General features: G+C 42.0%; 1 protein-coding gene across 1 annotated transcript in view; it reads left to right on the top strand.

The window, feature by feature from the left end:
• Positions 1-428: 428 nt before the first annotated feature.
• The window catches only part of elovl7a (ELOVL fatty acid elongase 7a), a 34,115-nt gene continuing 13,149 nt past the window's right edge, over positions 429-21,394 (top strand). The window contains exons 1-4 of the mRNA XM_055634814.1: positions 429-603; positions 17,840-17,934; positions 18,455-18,645; positions 21,036-21,116. Coding sequence (XP_055490789.1) covers positions 17,871-17,934; positions 18,455-18,645; positions 21,036-21,116 — 336 coding nt within the window. The 5' untranslated portion in view covers positions 429-603; positions 17,840-17,870. The remainder of the gene's footprint in view (positions 604-17,839; positions 17,935-18,454; positions 18,646-21,035; positions 21,117-21,394) is intronic.

The raw sequence follows: 21,394 nt of genomic DNA, 5'->3' as shown, positions 1-21,394 counted from the left end.
CAGAAATGTTTCCTCATCTCCTTCCTAAAAGAACGTCCTTTAATTCTAAGTCCTGGGCTCTCCCACTAGTGGAAACATCATCTCCACATCCAAAGTGCTGGCATAACTCAGTAGCAGAGGAAACATTTCTGGAGAATATGGATAGCTCACGTTCCGGCTCGTGACTGCACCTTTATACATTGCTTATCAGTTTCGCAGAGTAAAATTATGTAATTTGACTCCATCCCATTAAGAGTTGGTTTCGTGGGGGTGGGTGGTAGAACAGGTACTGGGACTTCTTCCAATGAAATTCAGGAAAAACCGGTTTCTGAAAAGCACGAACCCAATAAACCGCCGGACTGTGCCATTAGTCAATGATGAAGTGAAAGAATTGATTGCGAAAGCGCGCCGATACCGGAGCCTGGCCAGGGTTGGGCGCCAGACCGCAGCGTTGCCCCGGCTCCCAATGCTAATGAACAAGGTGCAGCCAATTGCTGGCAGCCCGGCTCCACTTTTCAAGCGACACCGCCCCTTAACGCGGGGAGAAACGTCGGCGAGGACTGAGCAAGGTGTTCAGTGCGTCTCACTTTACCCTCCCCTCCCGCGCTTCAACTCCTTAAACAGGTAGACATTGTTAGCTGAGTTTTTATAATTTAGTTTAAAGCTTTCGAATTTTTGCAGTTATTTTAAAAGGTTTATTAAAATAGTTAAAACAACTGCTGTTACCAACTAAGCTCCTGTTTGGGGTGAACACTTTTAATTTGAACGTTCTTATCCTTTGCTGCGAACGAATTTGGCTTCAATTTTCAGGAGCCCGAGGACATTTGGGGGAATTTTATACAATGAATGTACAACATCGCGCTTGATTTGCCTGTTGTTGACATGTTCTTTACGATTTCCAAATGTTCTAACAGTTTGAAGGAGACGGATGTTCCTTGTCTTAATGACTGAATGAAATCGTCTTTTGTTTACCGACTTGTGTGTTGCTATATGGTGGGTCGCCTACTTGATAAGGGAAGGTTTGATATTTAATATGTAATAATTTAATATGTAATAATTTAATATGTAACCATTTAATAATAAAAGTGGAGTATTATATTTTATAAAGTTTTGTTTTCAATACAACAATATTAATCCTGGATGATAAAATGGGTCGTATTTCCCCGGCACCAGTATTTCGTTCCATTTTGCTAATTTCCTTCCGACCGCTTGTCGAATCCCTCGTGTTTCGGACATGAATCAGCAGGTGTAATTACAGGTGTAGTGGTAGTTTAAGACCTGTCATTTAAAACAAAGTTACTATTTATCCTGCCTTTTTCTCATTAACACTTGTATATTATCAAAAAGGTTGATATTGTAACATTAATGTTTTTCCTTGTACTCTGCTATAATGCTTGTCAAATTATCCACTTATAAGACCAAACTTTTGCAATGTAGAGGCCGTTTGGTGCCTAATCCATCGAATGCCTCTCCCCAACACGTGTAGACCAACAACTCGTGGCGTCTATCCAAGGAGCTTTTTTTTTTCTAAATGTAAATTTAATAATATTATTTCAGGCGCATTGTCCGAGCGGCGCTCCAACGTATCAGATAAATAACGACAATGAAAACAGCAAAAACATCAAGTTTGTCTTTCAACCTTTATCAGTGAGGTCCAGTCCATGGAGCCCTCTGAATATTTATCCCTTTCTCCCAAGTCCCCTTTCTAATTCTTGTAATAGCATTAAAAAAAAAATACGTGCACATTTAAACATCCTTTTGCATAAAACCCAATATTTGACCGTTTCCCCCCTGGGGTAAATGTACTGACTGACTGAGAAAAGCGTATAAATTCGAGGTTGCACCTTGACTTCTGCTTTGGCAAAAACAGTTTGTGGAACCATTCCTGAAAACTCCATAATAGTCATGTTTAGTATTTTGTTACATATTCTTTGCATGCAATGACTGCTTAAAGTCTGTGATTCATGGACATCATTAGTGGCTGGGTGGCTTCTCTGGTGATGCTCTACCAGGTCTGTATTGCAGCCATCGTTAGCTTATGCTTGTTCTGGAGGCTAGTCCTTCAGTTTTCTTGTCAGCATAAAAAAGGCATGCACAATTGGGTTCAGATTGGGTAATTAACTTGCCTGCTCAAGAATTGATAATTTTTTTGCTTTGATAAACTCCTTTGTTACTTTAGCAGTATTTTTGGGATCATTGTCTTGTTGTAGAATGAAATGTTGGCCAATGAGTTTTGAGGCATTTGTTTGAACTTGAGCAGATGGGATGTGTCTATACACTTCAGAATTCATTATGTTACCACCATCAGCAGTTGTATCATCAATGAAGATAAGTGAGCCAGTACCTTCAGCAGCCATACATGCCCAGGCCATAACACCCCCACCACTGTTTCACAGATGAGGTGGTATGCTTTGGATCTTGGGCATTTCTTTCTCTCTTCCATACTTTGTTCTTGGCATCACTCATTTGTCCACAAGACTTTTTTCCAGAACTGTGGTTGCTCTTTTAAGTATTTCTTGGCAAACTGCAACCTGGCCAGCCTTTTTTTTGCAGCTAACCAGTGGCTTGCATCTTGCAGTGTAGCCTCTGTATTTCTGTTCATGAAGTCCTCTGGGGACAGTGGTCATTGACAAATCCACACCTGAAGAGTGTTTCTGATCTGTCGGACAGGTGTTTGGGGATTTTTCTTTATTATAGAGAGAATTTTTCTGTCATCGGCTGTGGAGGTCTTCCTTGGCCTGCCAGTCCCTTTGAGATTAGTAAGCTCACTAGTGCTATCTTTCTTCTTAATGATGTTCCAACAGTTGATTTTGGTAGCCTGTGGCTGATATCTCTAACAGTTTTATTCTTGTTTCTCAGTCTCATAATTGCTTCTTTGACTTTCATTGGCACAACTTTGGTCCTCATGTTGATGAACAGCAATAAAAGTTTCCAAACATGATGGACAGACTGGAGAAAAGATTAGGTGCTGAGAGCTCTCTTATACCCGCATTAAGGAGGCAATTAAGCACACCTGAGCAATTAGAAACGCCTGTGAAGCCATGTGTCCCAAACATTATGGTGCCCTGATAAAGGGAGGGGGGGTGGAGGTGTGATGGGATGTTAGGCAATTACAGCTGTAATTTCTACATGGTGAAACCAAAATGTGTAAAAATGACCCTTAATAAAATCTGACAATGTGGAGAGGAAAATGTACTTGTCTAAATTGTAATGTAGAGGAAGCAAAAATCTTTTGATTCTCTCAGAATTTGCCAATTAGCAAGATTACCAAAGTAGTATTTCCATGGTGTATAGATTCCAGATTAATATTTCTATTGAATAATTTGGAAAATTGAATAGCTGATCAATTTTTGAATAAATTGCGATCAGTAGCTTGGCTTCATCGGCACATTCCACCCCTTGATGGAAGGCGAGGAATTGATGGAATAGAATTTCATACGCAACACTTGCTTTTGACAATTATCCATTCCTTAATTAGATATAGATCAGGCATTACAACTTTGGGTCTCACTTCCCTTTCTCCAACTTTACTTGCTTTTTTAGTGTTAGGCTAAAAATAGATGTTATTTAATATCTGGACATGTGGAATCATCTCCTGCCATATAAAGCTAATTTGGAATTTTTGTTATTATCTTTCAAATGGAGGAGCAAATATTTGGATGTCCAGATGCAGACTTCACTCGTAGCTGGGACATGAGTGCAAAGGTTTAATGGAATTTCAGACATCTTGATGGATGCAGTTGAACTGTCGGGAATCAACAACCAAAAGATTGTTTTACAGAAATCTGATCAGAACTTTGCTCGGTGGTGGGTCTCATGCCACAAAGGACACTCTGATCTTGATTTGGTCAAGTGCCTATTGCACTTGTGTATGGCTTGACTAGTGTATAGTATGCACACACAGTTTTTCCATTGTATCTCTGTACACATTACTATAATAAACAAATGATGAAACCTCCTCCTAAAATGGAGAAACAAGAGACTGTAGATGCTGGAATTCAAGCAAAAAGTGGAGATGGCCAGATGTTCAGATGTCATAAGAGCAGAATTAGGCAACTCAGCCAATCATGTGCTGCCATTGAATCATGGCTTATCTATCTTTCCCTCTCCTCCTCCTGTTTTTTACATATTTTGGCACCCTTACTAATTGGGTATGATGCAGGGTCTTGACCTGAAACATTGATCATTCCTTGGCCTTCACAGGTGTGGTATAGACAATAGGTGCAGGAGTAGGCCACTCAGCCCTTTGAACCAGCACCGCCATTCACTGTGATCATGGCTGATCATCCACAATCAGTACCCTGTTCCTGCCTTCTCACCATATCCTTTGACTCCGTTATCTTTAAGAGCTCTATCTAACTCTCTCTTGAAAGCAGAGACTGCCAGCAGTTTTGTTTTATTTAACACCCTAGTGAAACTCGACTGCATCCTCTTAAAAGCCTCCCAACCCTTCCTGTAATGGGGAGACTGCATCTCTACCTCCAATGTGGACGACGACTTTTGTCCTGTTTATTTAAACTCAATACCCTGACCAATGAAGGCTGTATGCCTTTTTGCCACCTTACCTACTTGTGTTGCTACTGTCAGTAGCTGTGGACCTGCACACCTTGATCTGCAGAGTTATCCCATCACTTTGTGTCTATCTTTGGTTTAAATGAACATCAGCAGTTCCTTCTTATTTCTTCTAAGAATCCCATTTGGTGTATACTCTACTAGTATTGTGGAGTATTGTGTGCAGTTTTGGTCCCCTAATTTGAGGAAGGACATTCTTGCTATTGAGGGAGTGCAGTGTAGGGAATCTCAATAATAATTATTTTCAATCGTCTAGTAACATCGATATACAGCGAGTTAAAAACATTAATCAATGGGCCCATTATCTCAGCAGCCACCTATTTCAAAAACCCTGGGTGCAAACCATCAGGACACAGCAATTTTCCACCATTGAACATCAAGTCTCTTATACTTATCCCGTGAATAGTTTTTTTTTTTAAACTTGTTACTCCTTGTTATTTGAAATGAGCCTGTCTGTTATCAGAGAGATATTTGTAACATCGTCCATGAAGACAAAAGTTGAAAAACATTGATTAAACATCTGCCATTTCTTGTTTCATATTATTAATTCAGCCTTAATTGCTAAAGACTCTGCACCTCCCTTTGCTGCCTGCTTCCAATTTGCATTCTGATCTCCAAGATGTGCAGTGTTGACAAGTTACATTGGTCACTGTAGATTACCTTTAGCCTTTAGATGGGTGGTAAAACCAGTTTTCTTTGGAATAAATGATTAATGGAAATGAAGGTGAACAGCTGAACAGCTGATCAGTGATTAGGTAGAATTGGTTGCATTACTGATAAGGAAGAAAGTCACAGCTGCATTTGAAGGATTCATCCAGCAAGTTGGAATCAGAAAGGTGCAATCACGATGAAGGGGGCAATACAATGAGCCTTCCAATAACCATTGTGGCCTTGTGTATGGGGCGATCTTGTCTCACAAATTTGTGTTTGTATGAGGAAGTGACAAAGATGATTAACAAGGGTAAAACAGTGGATGCTTTCTACATGGACTTCAGTAAAGCATTTGACCAGATCCCTCGTGATGGGCTGGTCCAGAAGATGAAGTCACATGATGCATTAAGTAAATTGGATGCAAAATTGGCTTGATGATAGAAGACCATTAGAGGGGTGTTCCTCTGACTGGAGGCTAGTGACCAATGGACAAGGATGAGCATTGGGATCGCTTTAGATATTGGGTTGAAATTGTATATGGTCTAACAGTTGCAGATAAAACAAAAATGGTGGAATGTAGAATGTTGTCAAATCCAGGATCTGTTGGAAATTTGGGTTGAGAATTGGCTAATGGAGTTTAATACAGATCTGCCATGATCACATTGAATGGTAGTGCTGGCTCGAAGGGCAAAATGGCCTATCTATTGTCAATAATGGTGTATATTGTACATAAGATCCCCCCTCATCCTAAATTCCAGAGTATATAAGCCCAGCTGCTCCATTCTATCAACATATGACAGTCCTGCCATCCTGGGATTTAACATTTGACAAGGTGCCTCAAGAGCCTAGTGTATAAATTCAGAGACCAAAGTATTAGACAATGGGTGCAGGAGTAGGCCATTTGGCCCTTCAAGCCAGCACCGCCATTCAATTTGATCATGGCTGATCATCCACAATTAGTACCCCTTTCCTGCCTTTTCCCCATATCCCCCGACTCTGCTATCTTCAAGAGCCCTATCTAGCTCTCTCTTGAAAGTATCCAGAGAACCGGCCTCCACTGCCCTCGGAGGAAGAGAATTCCACGGACTCACAACTGTGTGAAAAAGTGTTTCCTCATCTCCGTTCTAAATGGCTTACTCCTTATTCTTAATCTGTGGCCCCTGGTTCTGGACTCTCTCAACATCGGGAACATGTTTCCTGCCTCTAGTGTGTCCAAACTCTTAATCTTATGTTTCAATAAGATCTCCTCTCATTCTTCTAAATTCCAGAGTATACAAGCCCATCCGCTCCATTCTCTGCATATGACAGTCCCGCCATCCCGGGAATTAACCTTGTGAACCTACGATGCACTCCCTCAATAGCAAGAATTTCCTTCCTCAAATTTGGAGACAAACTGCACACAATTGGAGGAAATGTTAGCAGGGATTGAATATAGGTCTTTCAGGCTGGAGGATGTACCAAATAGAATATCATAGAGGTTGATGTCTGGCTCTCAATTCCTTGCAGTTTACATTAAGAACCTGGAGGAGGAAATTGTATCCAATGTTTCCAAATTTTCTAACTACACAAGTAGATGGAAGAGTGTGTTGTGGTGAGGTTTCTGTGATTTGTGACAGAATGGAGATTGGGTGAAAATCTGGCAAACAGATGTATGTGGGGAAGTGATCAATAAGAAGAATCAAAGTGGATTATGAGAAGGAGAGATGCATGAGCCACAAATTTAGCAGCCAGGTCTAACCTGGTTACAAGGAAGAGGGCTTGTTGACCTTATTGCAAAGGGATTGGAGTTGCAGAATAGGGAGGTTTACTTGCAGTTGTAGGTCTTGTTGATTCCATAGCTGGAATACTGCAGTTTTAAATAAAAGGATGACAAAGCAGCTTTGGAGGCAGTCCTAAAGAGAATTAGATATGTATTTTTTTGAGTTTGGAAGAATGAGGGGGCTTGACAGGATGGATGGTTTAACTGGTGGGAGAGCCATGAACTGGGGACATAGCTGCAAAATAGGGTGCGGGTCCTTGAAAACTGGGGTGTGTCAATTTTATCTCGGATGGTAGTAATTTTCCGAAATCCTCTGCCCCAATGGTGAGGAAGCTGAACCATGATATCCATTAGATATTAAGATGGATATGTATAAAGATTGTGGATCTGAGGATCATGAGGAACTGACATAGTGGGGGAGTTGAGCGCCGGATGGATCAGCCATGTTATATATTAGTACCGCTTGAGGGGCCTACACTTGCTTCCTTTCTCTTGTCTTAGTCGTAGAACTGTTGGAAATGGGCCCTTTGGCCGAAATCGCCCATGCTGACCAAGTTGCTTAAATGAACTAGAACTATTTGTTTGTGCCTGAATCATATCCCTCCAAGCCTTTGTATCAATGGAGCTTCCAAATGTCTTTTAAATGTCATAGGCTTACCTGCCTCTAATGCTTCCTTAGGCAACTTATTCCAGATACTCATATCATGTTGAAAAAGTTGCCCCTTTTTAAATCACCCCACCCCCTTCTCGATGTAAACCTATATACTCCAGCTTCCCACCCCCCAAATCACCCCACCCCCCTCTCACTGTAAACCTATATACTCAACCTCCATCGGATGGCGCCACCACAGTGGCTGCCTCGCCAACAGTCTGTCAGTCCCCTCTCTGTTTTTATTATTTTAATTATGTTTTAAAAGTATGATTTAGTGTTTCTTGGTTTGTTTTATGCGGCGGGAGGGGAAATGGGGGAAACCTTTTTCAGCCACGTAAACTCGACGGAGATGCGATTTTTCTCTGCGTCGCATCTCCTCCCCCCCCCCCCCCCCGCGGCCTACAACTTGGAGTGGTGCGGCCCCCCCCCCCAAGCCCCGTGGCGCCCCCGCCAGCGGAGCTCCGACCGCGGGGCCTACTTTAACACTGTGAAGCCGGTCTCCGGCAGCCTGGTGCTCCATGCCGTGCTTTTTTCGATCATCCGGATTGACATGGATTTGAAAAGGGCAAAGGCCTTAATTTGGTGTGTATATCCTAAAATGAATCTCTTTTATTTTATATTTTGCACATTAATGAGCCACATAACATCTAGCTAATATTTAGATATCTTCTGGACTTTTTGGTGTACAGTTGTGTTTCAGGTTAAGATCCTTCTTTGAACCTAGCCACTCTGAAGAAGTGTCTTGACCCAAAATGTTGCTTCTCCTTGGATGCTGCCTGAACTGCAGAGCTCCTCCAGCACTGTTTATTGACAGCATGTATGTCTATCTGCCTCTTGGACATGTAAATAGTTGTGTAATTGTTTCCTTGTGTATGCACACATGACTTTGCAGTGAATCAAATTCAAAATGGCAGTATATACTGATATCCTGGTTCCTCTTCCAATCCATACATTTCATCGCAGCATTCGCAAAACTTGACACTGGAATGGGAAATCAGTTTCTGTTAATACAATCTGTTTAGCTGTGTGTATAACTTTGGTTTTGAAATCCAGGGTAAGCAGTAGTGCCTGATATAAAAGTTCAGGGCAGAATTCACAGGTTAATGTTCAGTTTGTTGCTCATAATTTATGCAATTATAGAGAGCCCCTTGATATTTGTGTGCAAATCCTGCACACTATTTAACTTTGCTGCAAATTCCTGCCCTCACCTTTGCTTGGCACCTGGTGTCCTTCCCTGTCCTCTGCTCCTGTAACGAGAAATTGCCCATGGCTTGACGTGGAGAATCTGAGGGAGAAGAGTTGGGGGCCGGTCAAAGCCTGGCAAGTTGTAGGTGGATACAAGGGAGGTGGATTTTGATTGGCAGATGAGTTGGAAAAGGTGAGAGATGAAAAGGACATTAACGGGGGAAGATTGAAATGTAAAGCTGGGGTTCAGCAAAACCAAGATATCCTGCAGACCTTGGTGGATTGAGTGCATGGTCAGCAAAACCATTACCTGGTCAATGATTAGTCTCTCTATTATAAAGGAGGACACGCACCAAATGCCGTAGATGGCATGATCTAAAGCGGCAAACTTTTTCCACTTTGCTCCAATGTCTTTTTTTGCCAATTGGCCTATCTGTATCCATTACAGGCCCTTGGTGCCTCTGCACAACTTGGTAAATCTCATCTTTGCATCAGCAGTAATTTGGCTACTGTACATTGGGTGACTTCTTCTACCATGAAAAGAATCTTAAACGTTTAGACACAAAGCTGGAGTAACTCAACGGGCCAGGCAGCATCTCTGGAGAGAAGGAATGGATGACGTTTTGGGTTAAGACGAGTGAAGAAGGGTCTCGACCCAAAACGTCACCCATTCCTTCTCTTCAGAGATGCTGCCTGTCCCACTGAGTTACTCCAGCATTTTGTTTTTGTTTTCGGTTCAAACCAGCATATGCAGTTCCTCCTTGCACTTTAAATATTTATAATTTGCCCAATAGTTTCCTGTTTATTCATTGCTAAGGGATCGACACTTACTCGAGCTGCAGAATGCAAGACAAACTGGTTCCTGCAAACTTGCTCAGGATTCCAGCATCTAATGTCTCTTGTCTTTGTGAACTGTTCTCTTCGTAGTACCCGAGAAATCATCTAACTTATTTGTCGCCCTTTAAAGTTATTACCATGCAGTTACTTTGTGCAGGATTAAGTCTACCTTGGAAACTTGTCTAGTATGGTCTGTCTCCATCTAAATACTCAGTTAATCTTGTCTGGAATTATTAATTTGTTCTACATTCTGACATTAGTTATTTGGTGTGTTTGTTTACATTGGTTTCTTCTGATCACAATTCAGTCTTGCTCCTTTGACAATCTTTAAATGTCAGATATACAAGTTAACGGTCAAAATCTTACTTCTGGCTATTCAATGGCCTAGGGTACAGCCAACATGAATCAAAGCAAGTTGATTTTATTGGCATATGCGCAAGTACAATGAAAATCTTGCTTATAGTAGTATCACAACAACTTAGACAAAAGGTAAAAAACAAATTATACATGATTTACACATTCTCCAGGACCACGAGGACAACTAGAAAACAAGTCTGATAATGCAAGTGGCTGTCCATTGTGTTCTGCTACTAAGGTAGGATTAGGATTGTGTAAATTGGTTCATGAATTTGATAGTGTAGGAAAGTAGGTGTTCCTGAACCCAGTGGTGCAAGATTTCAGACTCTTGGACCTTCTACCCCATGGTAGTAGTGAAAAGAGGCATGAGCGAATTGTGGGGATCTTTTATACTAGATGCACCACCTCGTGTAGATGCCTGTGATTATGGGGACGGCTGTGCCCATTATTAACTGGGCTGAGTCCACTCCTCTGCCATCTTGTCGATCTATGCATTGGAGTTGCCACCTTAGGACATGATAATGGATGTATCCAAGGATACTTTCTGTAGTGCATCTGTTGATGTTTCTTGTAGCATCTGAAGCATATTCAGTGACATGCTGAATCTCTTTGCTTCTAAGAAAGTAGAGGCCCTAGGTCACCACCTTTGATTATAACTCCATGCTGGGACCAAGACAATGCCCAGGAATTTGAATTTGCTAACTCTTTATCACCATTTCACCAAAGAACTGGTGCGTGGTCTCCTGACTCGCCATTCGGAAGTTGAAGATTAGTTTTTTGTTGATGTTGAGGAAGTGGTTGATTACTGATATTTTTACTGTGTCCCTCTTTAGCAAACCAATTTGCTTTGTTGCTATCGTATACTTTCTGCAGTTTGCATATTTAAATCCAATGCCATATCATCATCAACACAAAATTGAATGCATTTGAGAAATGAGGTTGCAATGTTACCTGATATTTTTGATAGTGATATAATGTCAATACAGGCTAGTATAATCCAGTGAAATTCCTAATGTTAATTATTGACGTAGTGTAGGAAAATATATTTGGAGAGGAAAATGTATTTGTCTAAATTGTAATGTAGATAAAGCAAAAATCTTTTAATTCTCTCAATTTGCCAATTAGCAAGATTACCAGAGTAGTATTTCCAGGGTGTATAGATTACAGATTAATATTTCTATTGAATAATTTGGAAAATTGAATTGCTGATCCATTCTTAAATAAATTGCAATCAATAGCTTGGCCTCATCAGCATATTCCATCCCTCGATGAAAGGCGAGGAATTGATGGAATAGAATTTCATACGCACCACTTTGACAATTATCCATTCCTTAATTAGATGTAGCAACAGATTGGGCATTACAACTTTGGGTGTCACTTCCTCTTCTCCAAGTTCACTTGCTTTTTACAGTGTTAGGCTAAAAATATTGGAACATGTGAAATCATCTCCTGCCATAAAAAGCTAATTTGGATTTTTTGTTATGATCTTTCGAATGGAGAAGCAAAGATTTGGATGTCCAGATGCAGACTTCACTCAAAGCTGGGACATGAGTGCAAAGGTTTAATGGAATTTCACCCATATCTTGATGGATGCAGTTGAACTGTCGGGAATCAACAACCAAAAGATTGTTTTACAGAAATCTGATCAGAACTTTGTTTGGTGGTTGGTCCTATGCCACACTCTGATCTTGATTTGGCAAAATAAGGCTTGAGCGATCATAGAATGTCATGAATGGAGTCGGTGTTAATTGAAAAGGTGCAAAACAAAAAACAGCATAGTCATCTGCAAATAGTGGTATAGGAAGGTATAACTTGGAAGAGATTGGATTTAGTTTAAGGTACGTAGTGTTATTGATGACAAGAACATTCTAAGGTGGTTTCATGTTCTTGAATAATGCATTCCATTGTAGCCTGGCAGAGGTGGCTTGAAGGAAACTTGTTCCTCAAGGTTCAAGGTCTTTTATTGTGTGTACCAATTAAGGTAAAGTGATATTCTAATTACTAAAAATTTAGCCATACTAAAAAAAGCAACAAGACACGCAACTACGTAAGAGTTATATAAACATCCACCACAGTGGATTCCCCAAATTCCTCACTGTGATGGAAGTTCAAGCTTCTTCCTCTATATTCCCCGCGGTCGAAGCCGGTCTCTAACATGAGACTGTGAGCTCCACAATGTTAAAGTCAGCAGGCTCCTGCGGTTGGAAATCCCGAAGTTGGCCTTGCAGCAGAGGGCGCCAACTCCTCAATGTTAGGCCGCAGTGCGGACGGAGATACGATACGGGAAAAAAAATCGCATCTCCATTGAGGTAAGTGATTTTAAAGCTTCACCCCCCCACCACAGAAAACCAGCTAAAGATCACTAAAACATATTAAAGAACACAAAAACATACATTTAACACATACCATAAACAACAAAGAAGGAATGGATGAGACAGGCTGTTGGCGCCACCCGGTGGGGGATTATATTTGATGGTTTTGAGCTGAGAATGAATACATTTTGGAAAGCTTATTTTTAAGTATCAATTGTCCATTTGCAACAAAATGCCCCTCTTCAGGTTAAATGGAACTTATGTCGGAGGAATTGTAGCTTTTTCCCCTCGCAGTACATTTAGCTCATAGTTATGGTGTTTATAGTTTGCTCATGTAGAACAATTGCTTATTGTGGGGATAGATTGTATGTGGAATGTGAAGGATTTCAACCTGAACTATTTTAAGATTCAAGTACCGTATGTGGAAAGACTTGTTTTAAGTAACCTTAGTAAATGTGCCATGTTGGCTTGTATTTGTTAAGGTTAAGGAATTTGTATTTAAATGGATCCATTAAAGCTTTTTGAAGAGACTATTGTATCCATTATAAGACTTTTCAAAAGAAATCAGGGTGATTCCCACCGCACTAATCTGTTTGGTGGTTTCTGAGTAATATATATTCATATTAAACATATCAAATTATGCCACAAATGCTGCTTAAAGCATACACTACGCTGATTTGATCGCTCCACATTTCTTGGTTCTGACAACAGATGAATCGGTTCAGGTTAGTTTATTGTCACATGTTCCGAGGTACAGTGAAAAGCTTTTGTTGCGTGCTAACAGACAGACAATATATAATTGAATTGAATTTCTGTATTTGTCATTCAAAAACAAATTTGAACGAAATTGTTACCATGCAGTCTATTACAATCCATCCATTTACAGTGTATAGAAACATTATAAAGGAATAACATTTCGTGCAAGGTAAAGTCAGCAAAATCTGATCAAGGATAATCTGAGTGTCACCAAAGAGGTAGCAGTTCAGCACTGCTCTCTGGTTGTGGTAGGATGATTCGGTTGCCTGATAACAGCTGCGAAGAAACTCCCTGAATCTGGTGGTGTGTGTTTTCACACTTCTATACCTTTTGCCTGATGGGAGAGGGGAGAAGAGGGAATGACCAGGGTGTGACTCATCCTTAATTATGCTGCTGGTCTTGCCGAGGCAGCATGAGGTATAAATGTATGAAAGCGTGAGGCTTTTCAGAAGACAAAGTCGGAAATCTCCAGGACCTGACAATGTTTCCCCCTCTACTCTTAAGCTCTGTGCCAAACAGCTGGCACCGGTCTATACAGACATTTTCAACCAGCCCCTCAAAACATGTACTGTCCCTGCCTGCTTCAAAGTCTCCACTATTGTCCCTGTACCCAAAAAGGCAAGGATTACTTGTCTTAATGACTACAGGCCTGTCGCACTGACCGCTGTAGTCATGAAGACCCTTGAAAGGCTTGTGCTGGCCAAGCTGAAAAATATCACGATCCCCTTGCTGGGTCCTAAGCAGTTTGCATATCGGGCCAATAGATCTGTGGATGGTGCAGTCAACCTAGGCCTGCATTTCATCCTCTAGCACCTAGACCGCCAGGGGACCTATGTGAGGATCCTGTTTGTTGATTTTAGCTCTGCATTCAACATCATTGTGCCAGAGCTCCTACACTCCAAACTTTCTGAGTCGACTTCACAGTCAAAAAGGCACAACAGAAGATGTACATCCTACGGCAGCTGAGGAAGCACAATCTGCCACAGGCAATGATGGTCCAATTCTACATGGCCATCGTAGAGTCTGTTCTCACCTTCTCCATCAAGGTCTGGTTTGGCTCGGCCACCAAGCACGACACCTGGAGACTGCAGCGAATCGTCCAATCTGCAGAGAAGGTTATTGGCTGCAACCTTCCCTCCATTGATGAACTGTACACTGCAAGGGCCAGGAAGCGAGCCGGCAAGATCATCTCTGACCCCTCTCACCCTGGCCACAAACTCTTTGAATCACTTCCCTCTGGAAGGCGACTCCGGACTGTCAAAGCTGCCACAGCCAAACATAAAATAAGTTTTTATTCACGAGTAGTTGCTCTACTCAACAGCCAAAAATCTGTAGCCTCCCTTTGATCTGGTATTTTGTTGGTTCACATGCTTGATCAATGGGGTTTTATTATTAATGTTTAGTGTTTTCTGAGTCATCCGTAACTGTCACTGTATGTCATGTTACTTGTGGGCGGAGCACAGAGGCAAATTCCTTGTATGTGAATACTTGGCCAATAAACTTACTTACTTATTCAATAAAAGGGAGATTAGTTTGCGTGATGGTCTGGGCTGCGTACACAATTCAGTGCATTTCTTGTGATCTTGGATGGAGCTGTTCCCAAACAAAGCTTTGATGTTTCTGAATGGTGGCCGATTAGGAAAAGGAGATGCAATGAGACCTGGGTGTCATGGTACACCAGTCATTGAAAGTAGAAATGCAGGTGCAGCAGGCAGTGAAGAAAGCAAATGGTATGTTAGCATTCATAGCAAAAGGATTTGAGTATAAGAGCAGGGAGGTTCTACTGCATTTCTGAATGGTGAATGAATGAATGAATTCGCCCACCCCTGCCCCCGATCAGTCTGAAGAAGGGTTTCGGCCCGAAACGGTGACTATTTCCTTCGCTCCATATATGCTGCTGCACCCGCTGAGTTTCTCCAGCTTTTTTGTGTACCTGAGGTTCTACTGCAGTTGTACAGGGCCTTGGTGAGACCACACCTGGAGTATTGCGTACAGTTTTGGTCTCCAAATCTGAGGAAAGACATTCTTGCCATAGGGGGAGTGCAGAGAAGGTTCACCAGACTGATTCCTGGGATGTCAGGACTTTCATATGAAGAAAGACTGGATAGACTCGGCTTGTGCACGCTAGAATTCAGAAGATTGAGGGGGGATCTTATAGAAACTTACTAAATTCTTAAGGGGTTGGACAGGCTAGATGCAGGAAGATTGTTCCCGATGTTGGGGAAGTCCAGAACGAGGGGTCACAGTTTAAGGATAAGGGGGAAATCTTTTAGGACCGAGATGAGAAAAAAACATTTTTCACACAGAGTGGTGAATCTCTGGAATTCTCTGCCACAGAAGGTAGTTGAGGCCAGTTCATTGGCTATATTTAAGAGGGAGTTAGATGTGGCCCTTGTGGCTAAATGGATCAGGGGGTATGGAGAGAAGGCAGGGATGGGATACTGAGTTGGATGATCAGCCATGATCATATTGAATGGCGGTGCAGGCTCGAAGGGCAGAATGGCCTACTCCTGCACCTATTTTCTATGTTTCCTGATAAAATGCTTTCTATGGTGCATCTAGAAGCTAGTGAAAGTTGTAGGGGACATGCCAAATTTCCTAAGCCTTCTAAGGAATTAGAGGCGTTGGTGTGCTTTCTTGGTTGTTGCTTCAATACGAGTGGTCCAGGAGAAGTTGTTGGTGATATTCACTCGTAGTAATTTGACGTTTTCAACCATCTCTACTTCAGCACCGTCAATGCAAACTGGGGTTTGCGTACCACTTTGCTTCCTGAAGTTGATCACTATCTCCTTTATCTTGCTGACATTGAGGGAAAAGTTGTCTCAAAACCTGGACACAAGTTTCTCTATCTCCGTCCTGTACTCTGTCTGATTATTTGATATCCGGCTCACAATGGTGTTGTATACGTGTTTTGAAAATTGAATTAGATTTGTACATGGCTGCACAGTCGTGTGTGTACAAGGAGTAAAGAAGGGGACTGAGAAAGCATCCTTGCGGTGCCTCTGTGTTGAGGATTATTGTGGAGGATGATTTGATCTCCATCCTCACTGATTAGAATCTGTTGGTCAGGAAGCCGAGAATCCAGTTGCAGAGATGAATGCTGACACCAAGTCCTGTGAGTTTGGTGATAGGCTTGGATGGTGTTATGGTATTCAATGCAGAGCTGCATTTGGTGTCTCTTATCCAATCAGTCATTTTCTGGAAGGAGACACAGAAATATAATGCCAATGGCACGGGGAATTGAGTTCAAATTCAACCTTGGCAAATTGCAGAATTCAAATTGATTCTCCAATCCCTATTCCTTTTCTTGTGTTGAGCATTTCCAGTTGATTCTCAACTCGAGGAAATTTTCAATATACATTCTCCCTTTATGTAATGTGTTCTTAATCATCAGCTGCAATAGAAAAACTATTGCTTCAAGCAATGAACTCTCTCTGGCATTGTCCTGTTAAATTAATTCTGTTTATCTTTGTAAGCCTTTCTCTGAAGGATATTAAATTGACCATGGCATTCCTATTGGAGGTTGAGTAATTGTATCCTTGACAACTAATTGCTACATTCTAAAAGTAACTTGGGTTTGCTGTGAGTTTAACATGTATGAAGTCTATCTACATATGTGTAATTTACCAGCTTTTAGTTTAGAGATACAGCACAGAAACAGGCCCTTCAGCCCTGAGTCTGCACCGAGCAGCGATTTCCCCTGTGCACTTGCATTATCCTATACACACTAGGGACAATTTAAATTTATACCAAACCAATTAGCATACAAACCTGTACATCTTTGGAGTGGTGGAGGAAGCTGAAGATCTCAGAGAAAAGATAGACACAAAATGCTGGAGTAACTCAGCAGGTCAGGCAGCATCTCTGGAGAGAAGAAATGGGTGACGTTTCGGGTGAGACACTTCAGTCTGAAGAAGGATCTCGACCCGAAAAGTCACTCATTCCTTCTCTGCAGAGGTCTGTCCCTCTGAGTTACTCCAGTATTCTGTCAAAGTAAATCCTCATGGTTCCATCTCCAAACGACCATAGACCTAGTTCCTGCACTCCTTTTGAAAGTTGGCTCGCCAGAATATTTTATTTCAATAAAAAAATTATTTGAAAATGAATTCAAGGTGGGATGGAACAGTGGTAGAGATACTGCCTTGCAGCACCATGGACCTGGGTTTGATCCTACCTACAGGTGCTGTTTGTACTTTCTCCTTGCGACTGTGTGGGTTTGCTCTGGGCTTCCTCCCACATACAAGACATACAGGTTTGTAGGTTAATTGGCTTCTGTAAATTGTCCTGTGTGTAAGTATAACTAGTGCATGGGGTAGACACAAAATGCTGGAGTAACTCAGTGGGACAGGCAGCATCTCTGGAGAGAAGGAATGGCTGACGTTTCAGACTGAAGGGTCTCGACCCAAAACAGTCACCCATTCCTTCTCTCCAGAGATGCTGCCTGTCCCGCTGAGTTACACCAGCATTTTGTCTATGTCTTCAGTTTAAACCAGCATCTACAGTAGTGCATGAGGTGATCGCTGGTCTGTGTTTACTCGGTGGGCAGAAAGGCCTGTTTTCATGCTGGGTCCTCAAGGCCAAATTCCAAGTGTTGGGGTGTTAATGTGAATAGCCTCCAATAGTTTGGAAAATCTGCTACTGTAGCACTGTAAATCCTGGGCATGCTGGATTATTGCTATACTTCATGGGGCTCTTGAAATCAATGTTTAATTCCACCTTTCTCGTTTCAACCTTGCTCAAAAGGGGCATTATGAACTAACTTTTGTATGTTATTTCTAGAACTGAAGAGGAATCTTGAACATAACAGATCATGTCTTTGCAAGAACTGACATCGAGAGCAGTGCTTTTATACGACGAATGGCTCAAAGATGCAGGTGAGAATTGTGAAATAGAGCTGTGGCATTGTTGCTATATTTGTATACATTGTGTCAATGTTTGTGAAATTCTTTTAAATCTTTAAAAGATCTATTCTTCATCTTTTGAAATTAAGAATTTGCCACCAGTTATTTGTGTAAGATTGGGTCTGTTCTGATAGTCTTGTACTATTGTGACATTGGTGTAGAGTGAAATTAAAAAGAGCCAGGTGACACAATTTCTTGATTGTGTAAGAATTCTTGAAACATTATTTACAAGGTGTTGGTAGTTGTAATTCGTCAATTTGCTAACCTTGGTGTTATTCATGAGATCAATATCAAGTGATCCAGGTATCGTCAGACAACTCCTTGTTTCAATAATTTAATGGAATCCCGTCAATGGAGATGGACATTTTTGTGTTAATTTCTCTAAACTTTAAGAAGTCAATGTTTAGAGCAATATTTCTCACCCCCCCCCAAAAAAAAATCTGTATTGAGCAGACGGTCTTTAGAAATCAAGTATTTATTTTTCATTTTGTAGATCCCAGGGTTGGAGACTGGCCACTAATGTCGTCACCCCTGCCACAAACAATCATCCTTGGTGCTTATATCTACTTTGTCACAACATTTGGACCAAAATTAATGGAGAACAGGAAGCCTTTGAACTTGAACCAAGTAATGATTGTGTACAATTTTTCGATGGTGATCTTTTCCCTGTACATGTGCTATGAAGTGAGTATTTTGTGACAAATTTTACTACTTGTTTTTGTTAACAATAAATGTTGGTCCAAAGTTATTTGAAATTGGCATTTAATTGCTGTATGAATGTTAAAGTATAATCCATTCCTGGGTTATGAATGTTCAATATATGGACTCCCATGCACAAGAACAAGCTCCCTGAGATGGCCTGTACTCCACTTTCACATTACTTGAAAATCATCTGCAACTTGCTGTCCTTTGTTCCCAGGAAGTTCCCCCCTTTTTTTTTCTTTCACATCAACTACAATTCTGGATTCTGTGATTACATATTTGCATTTCCATTAAGTATAAAGGTATAGTTTTGGTGGCTTGTATTCATTTGGTTTGGGATGAAACAATATTAAAACAAAAATACTATGGAACTGATAATGTTTGAAAGGGCATGCTATATAGACATTCTCTACAGAAATATACACATTTTCATATTTGGTGGAAATGCAAATGTACTCTGTATACAATCTAGAATTTGAGTTGAATTGGGGGGGGGGGGGAGAACAAATAAGAGCATCTGGGAGGGATGGGGGAGGGGGTCAGCAAGTTGCAAAATGTTTTCATCTAATAAGAAAAGAGAATGACTACAGAAAGAAACAGTCTGTTTCAGTATCAACACCTTTGTTAAAAAATTCAAATAGCCACTCTAGTAATGGCTTGCACGTGCAAAAACATCACGCGCCTTCCCTAAAGATGTTACGGAGCAGCATTTCTGGATATTTTAGCAGTGATACATGTGGTGCCTTTGCTTTCTAGAATGTCAGCATCTCATATTTCATTTAAAGGAATTTTGGCTCTAGATCATTATTTAATTTTCTACCTGGTGTGGGTAAACTTGTTGGTTTTAGAGAATGCTAGACTAAGTGGGACCCGTTGGGTCACTGTCACACGGGAGGCCTGGTTCCCCCAACGCAACCCGTTCCCCAACGCAATGTTCCGCCACTCACCTGTTCCCCATATGTAACCCGTCTTCCCCCCCACACAATATTGCACCACTTGCGCGCTTAGCCCCCCAACTATGCAGGCAAGGCTCATTTCCCCTCATCCCCGAGCACTCCCTCCCTCTTCTTCAGCCTCCCTCTTCTTTCCCCTCTCCTCTCCTCCCCAATCCCTCCCTCACCTCCTCTCCCTCCCTTTCCTCTGCCCTGTCACTTCCTCCCTCCATAACTCCTCTCCCCTCCCTACCCCAACCTATCCCTCTATTTCCCCCCCCCCCCCCCCCCCCCCCCCCCCCCTCCCTCACCTCCCCTATCCCCGCCACTATTCCTCCTGGCCTCTCCCACTGCCTGCCTCCCTCTATTCTCCGCTCCCTACCTCACCCTCTCCCTTTTCACACTCCTCCTCACCTCTTCCACTTTCCCCCTCCCTCCCTACCCCTTCCTCTTCCTCAATCACCCCTCTTCCTTCTCACCTCCCTGGGATCTTTCCCCTCACCTCTCCTTTCCCCTACCCTCAGTCGCCCCTCCATCCTTAAAAAGCAGCATCTGTAGTTCCTTCCTCCACAGGTCATTCATTGTTAGCTGTGGTTTAGATCCCGTTGACTTGACGATTGGACCAGTTTGCATCGTATGTGTGAGTTGCTCAAACTCTGCGCAAACTGCTCAGCCACTCTGTAACCCGACTCTCCCTCCCTCCCTCTGCCCACTCCGGCTCAGCTGCCGCTCGCCCCGTCCCTGCCCACCTGCCTGCCTGCTCGCTGCTGCCAACGGGGGGGTGAGGGAAGGTGGGATGGGGTCAGTGTTTAGATGAGCTGGTGGAGTAGATCTCGGAGAAGGCTGATGGTGAGTCACCGCGGCAGCAGAGTAGACTGATCGGGGGGGATGGGACCGCAGAGAGAGAGAGACAGGACCAGGGCCTCCACTGAACACCCCCCGCGGTGGTGGGGGAGACTATAGACATGTTACTGTGAGGAGTTTGAGTGAGGCAGAGCAGGAAGGGGCATCGCCATCCTGGCAATGGCATTGACTGACAGAAGAGACCAATCTGCGTGGTGCTGACTGAAGGAATCTGCACATGCGCGTTTTTTAAAGAATTTTAAACCTTGATAACTTTTACAATATACCACCGATCAGAACGAAACTTGTTGCACTCGCAGCACAGGAGAACGGCGAGTAACCTGCCGGAAAAAATCGTGGCGCTATCGCAAACTGTTTTTGCGCAAATAGAAAAACCCTGCGCACCGGAAGAGCATGAGATCTAATTTTAGTTATGTATAGATAGATAAACCCAAGTCTATTTTGATATGCGGGAGTTAAAAGCATTACTTTACAGAGATTTTTGTTAGGAAACTAAGTTGAGACATAAAAAATAATGTTCACTCTTTTCTTTTTAATGTCCAATGATTAACATTGTATTGCTTTCCTGACCAACAGTTTCTTATGTCTGGCTGGGCCACAGGATACTCATTTCGTTGTGACATTGTGGATTATTCTAGGTCACCGCAGGCCCTCAGGGTATGTCAATATTCAACTGTCCTTTTTTTAATCTGAAGGTAATATGAACAGCATGTTGTAGATCAGGTTAATGTAATGCATGGGATCAATGGGAGTGGAGCAAGTAGCAAAGAATGTGGATTTGCAATGAATCATGCCAGAAAAGTAAACTAGTATTATTGGAACCAGTAATTGTATAGTCTGAGCAATGCAAGTGTGACCTGTGATGTACCATAAGGATTAGTGCTGGGACCCTTGCTGTTTGTGTACTTCAATGATTTTGATTTAATATAGGAACT

This window comes from Leucoraja erinacea, chromosome 1, assembly GCF_028641065.1.
Source record: "Leucoraja erinacea ecotype New England chromosome 1, Leri_hhj_1, whole genome shotgun sequence".
NCBI lineage: Eukaryota > Metazoa > Chordata > Chondrichthyes > Rajiformes > Rajidae > Leucoraja > Leucoraja erinaceus.
Note: the sequence above shows the minus strand (reverse complement) of the source record. Positions and strands in the feature narration are given on the sequence as shown.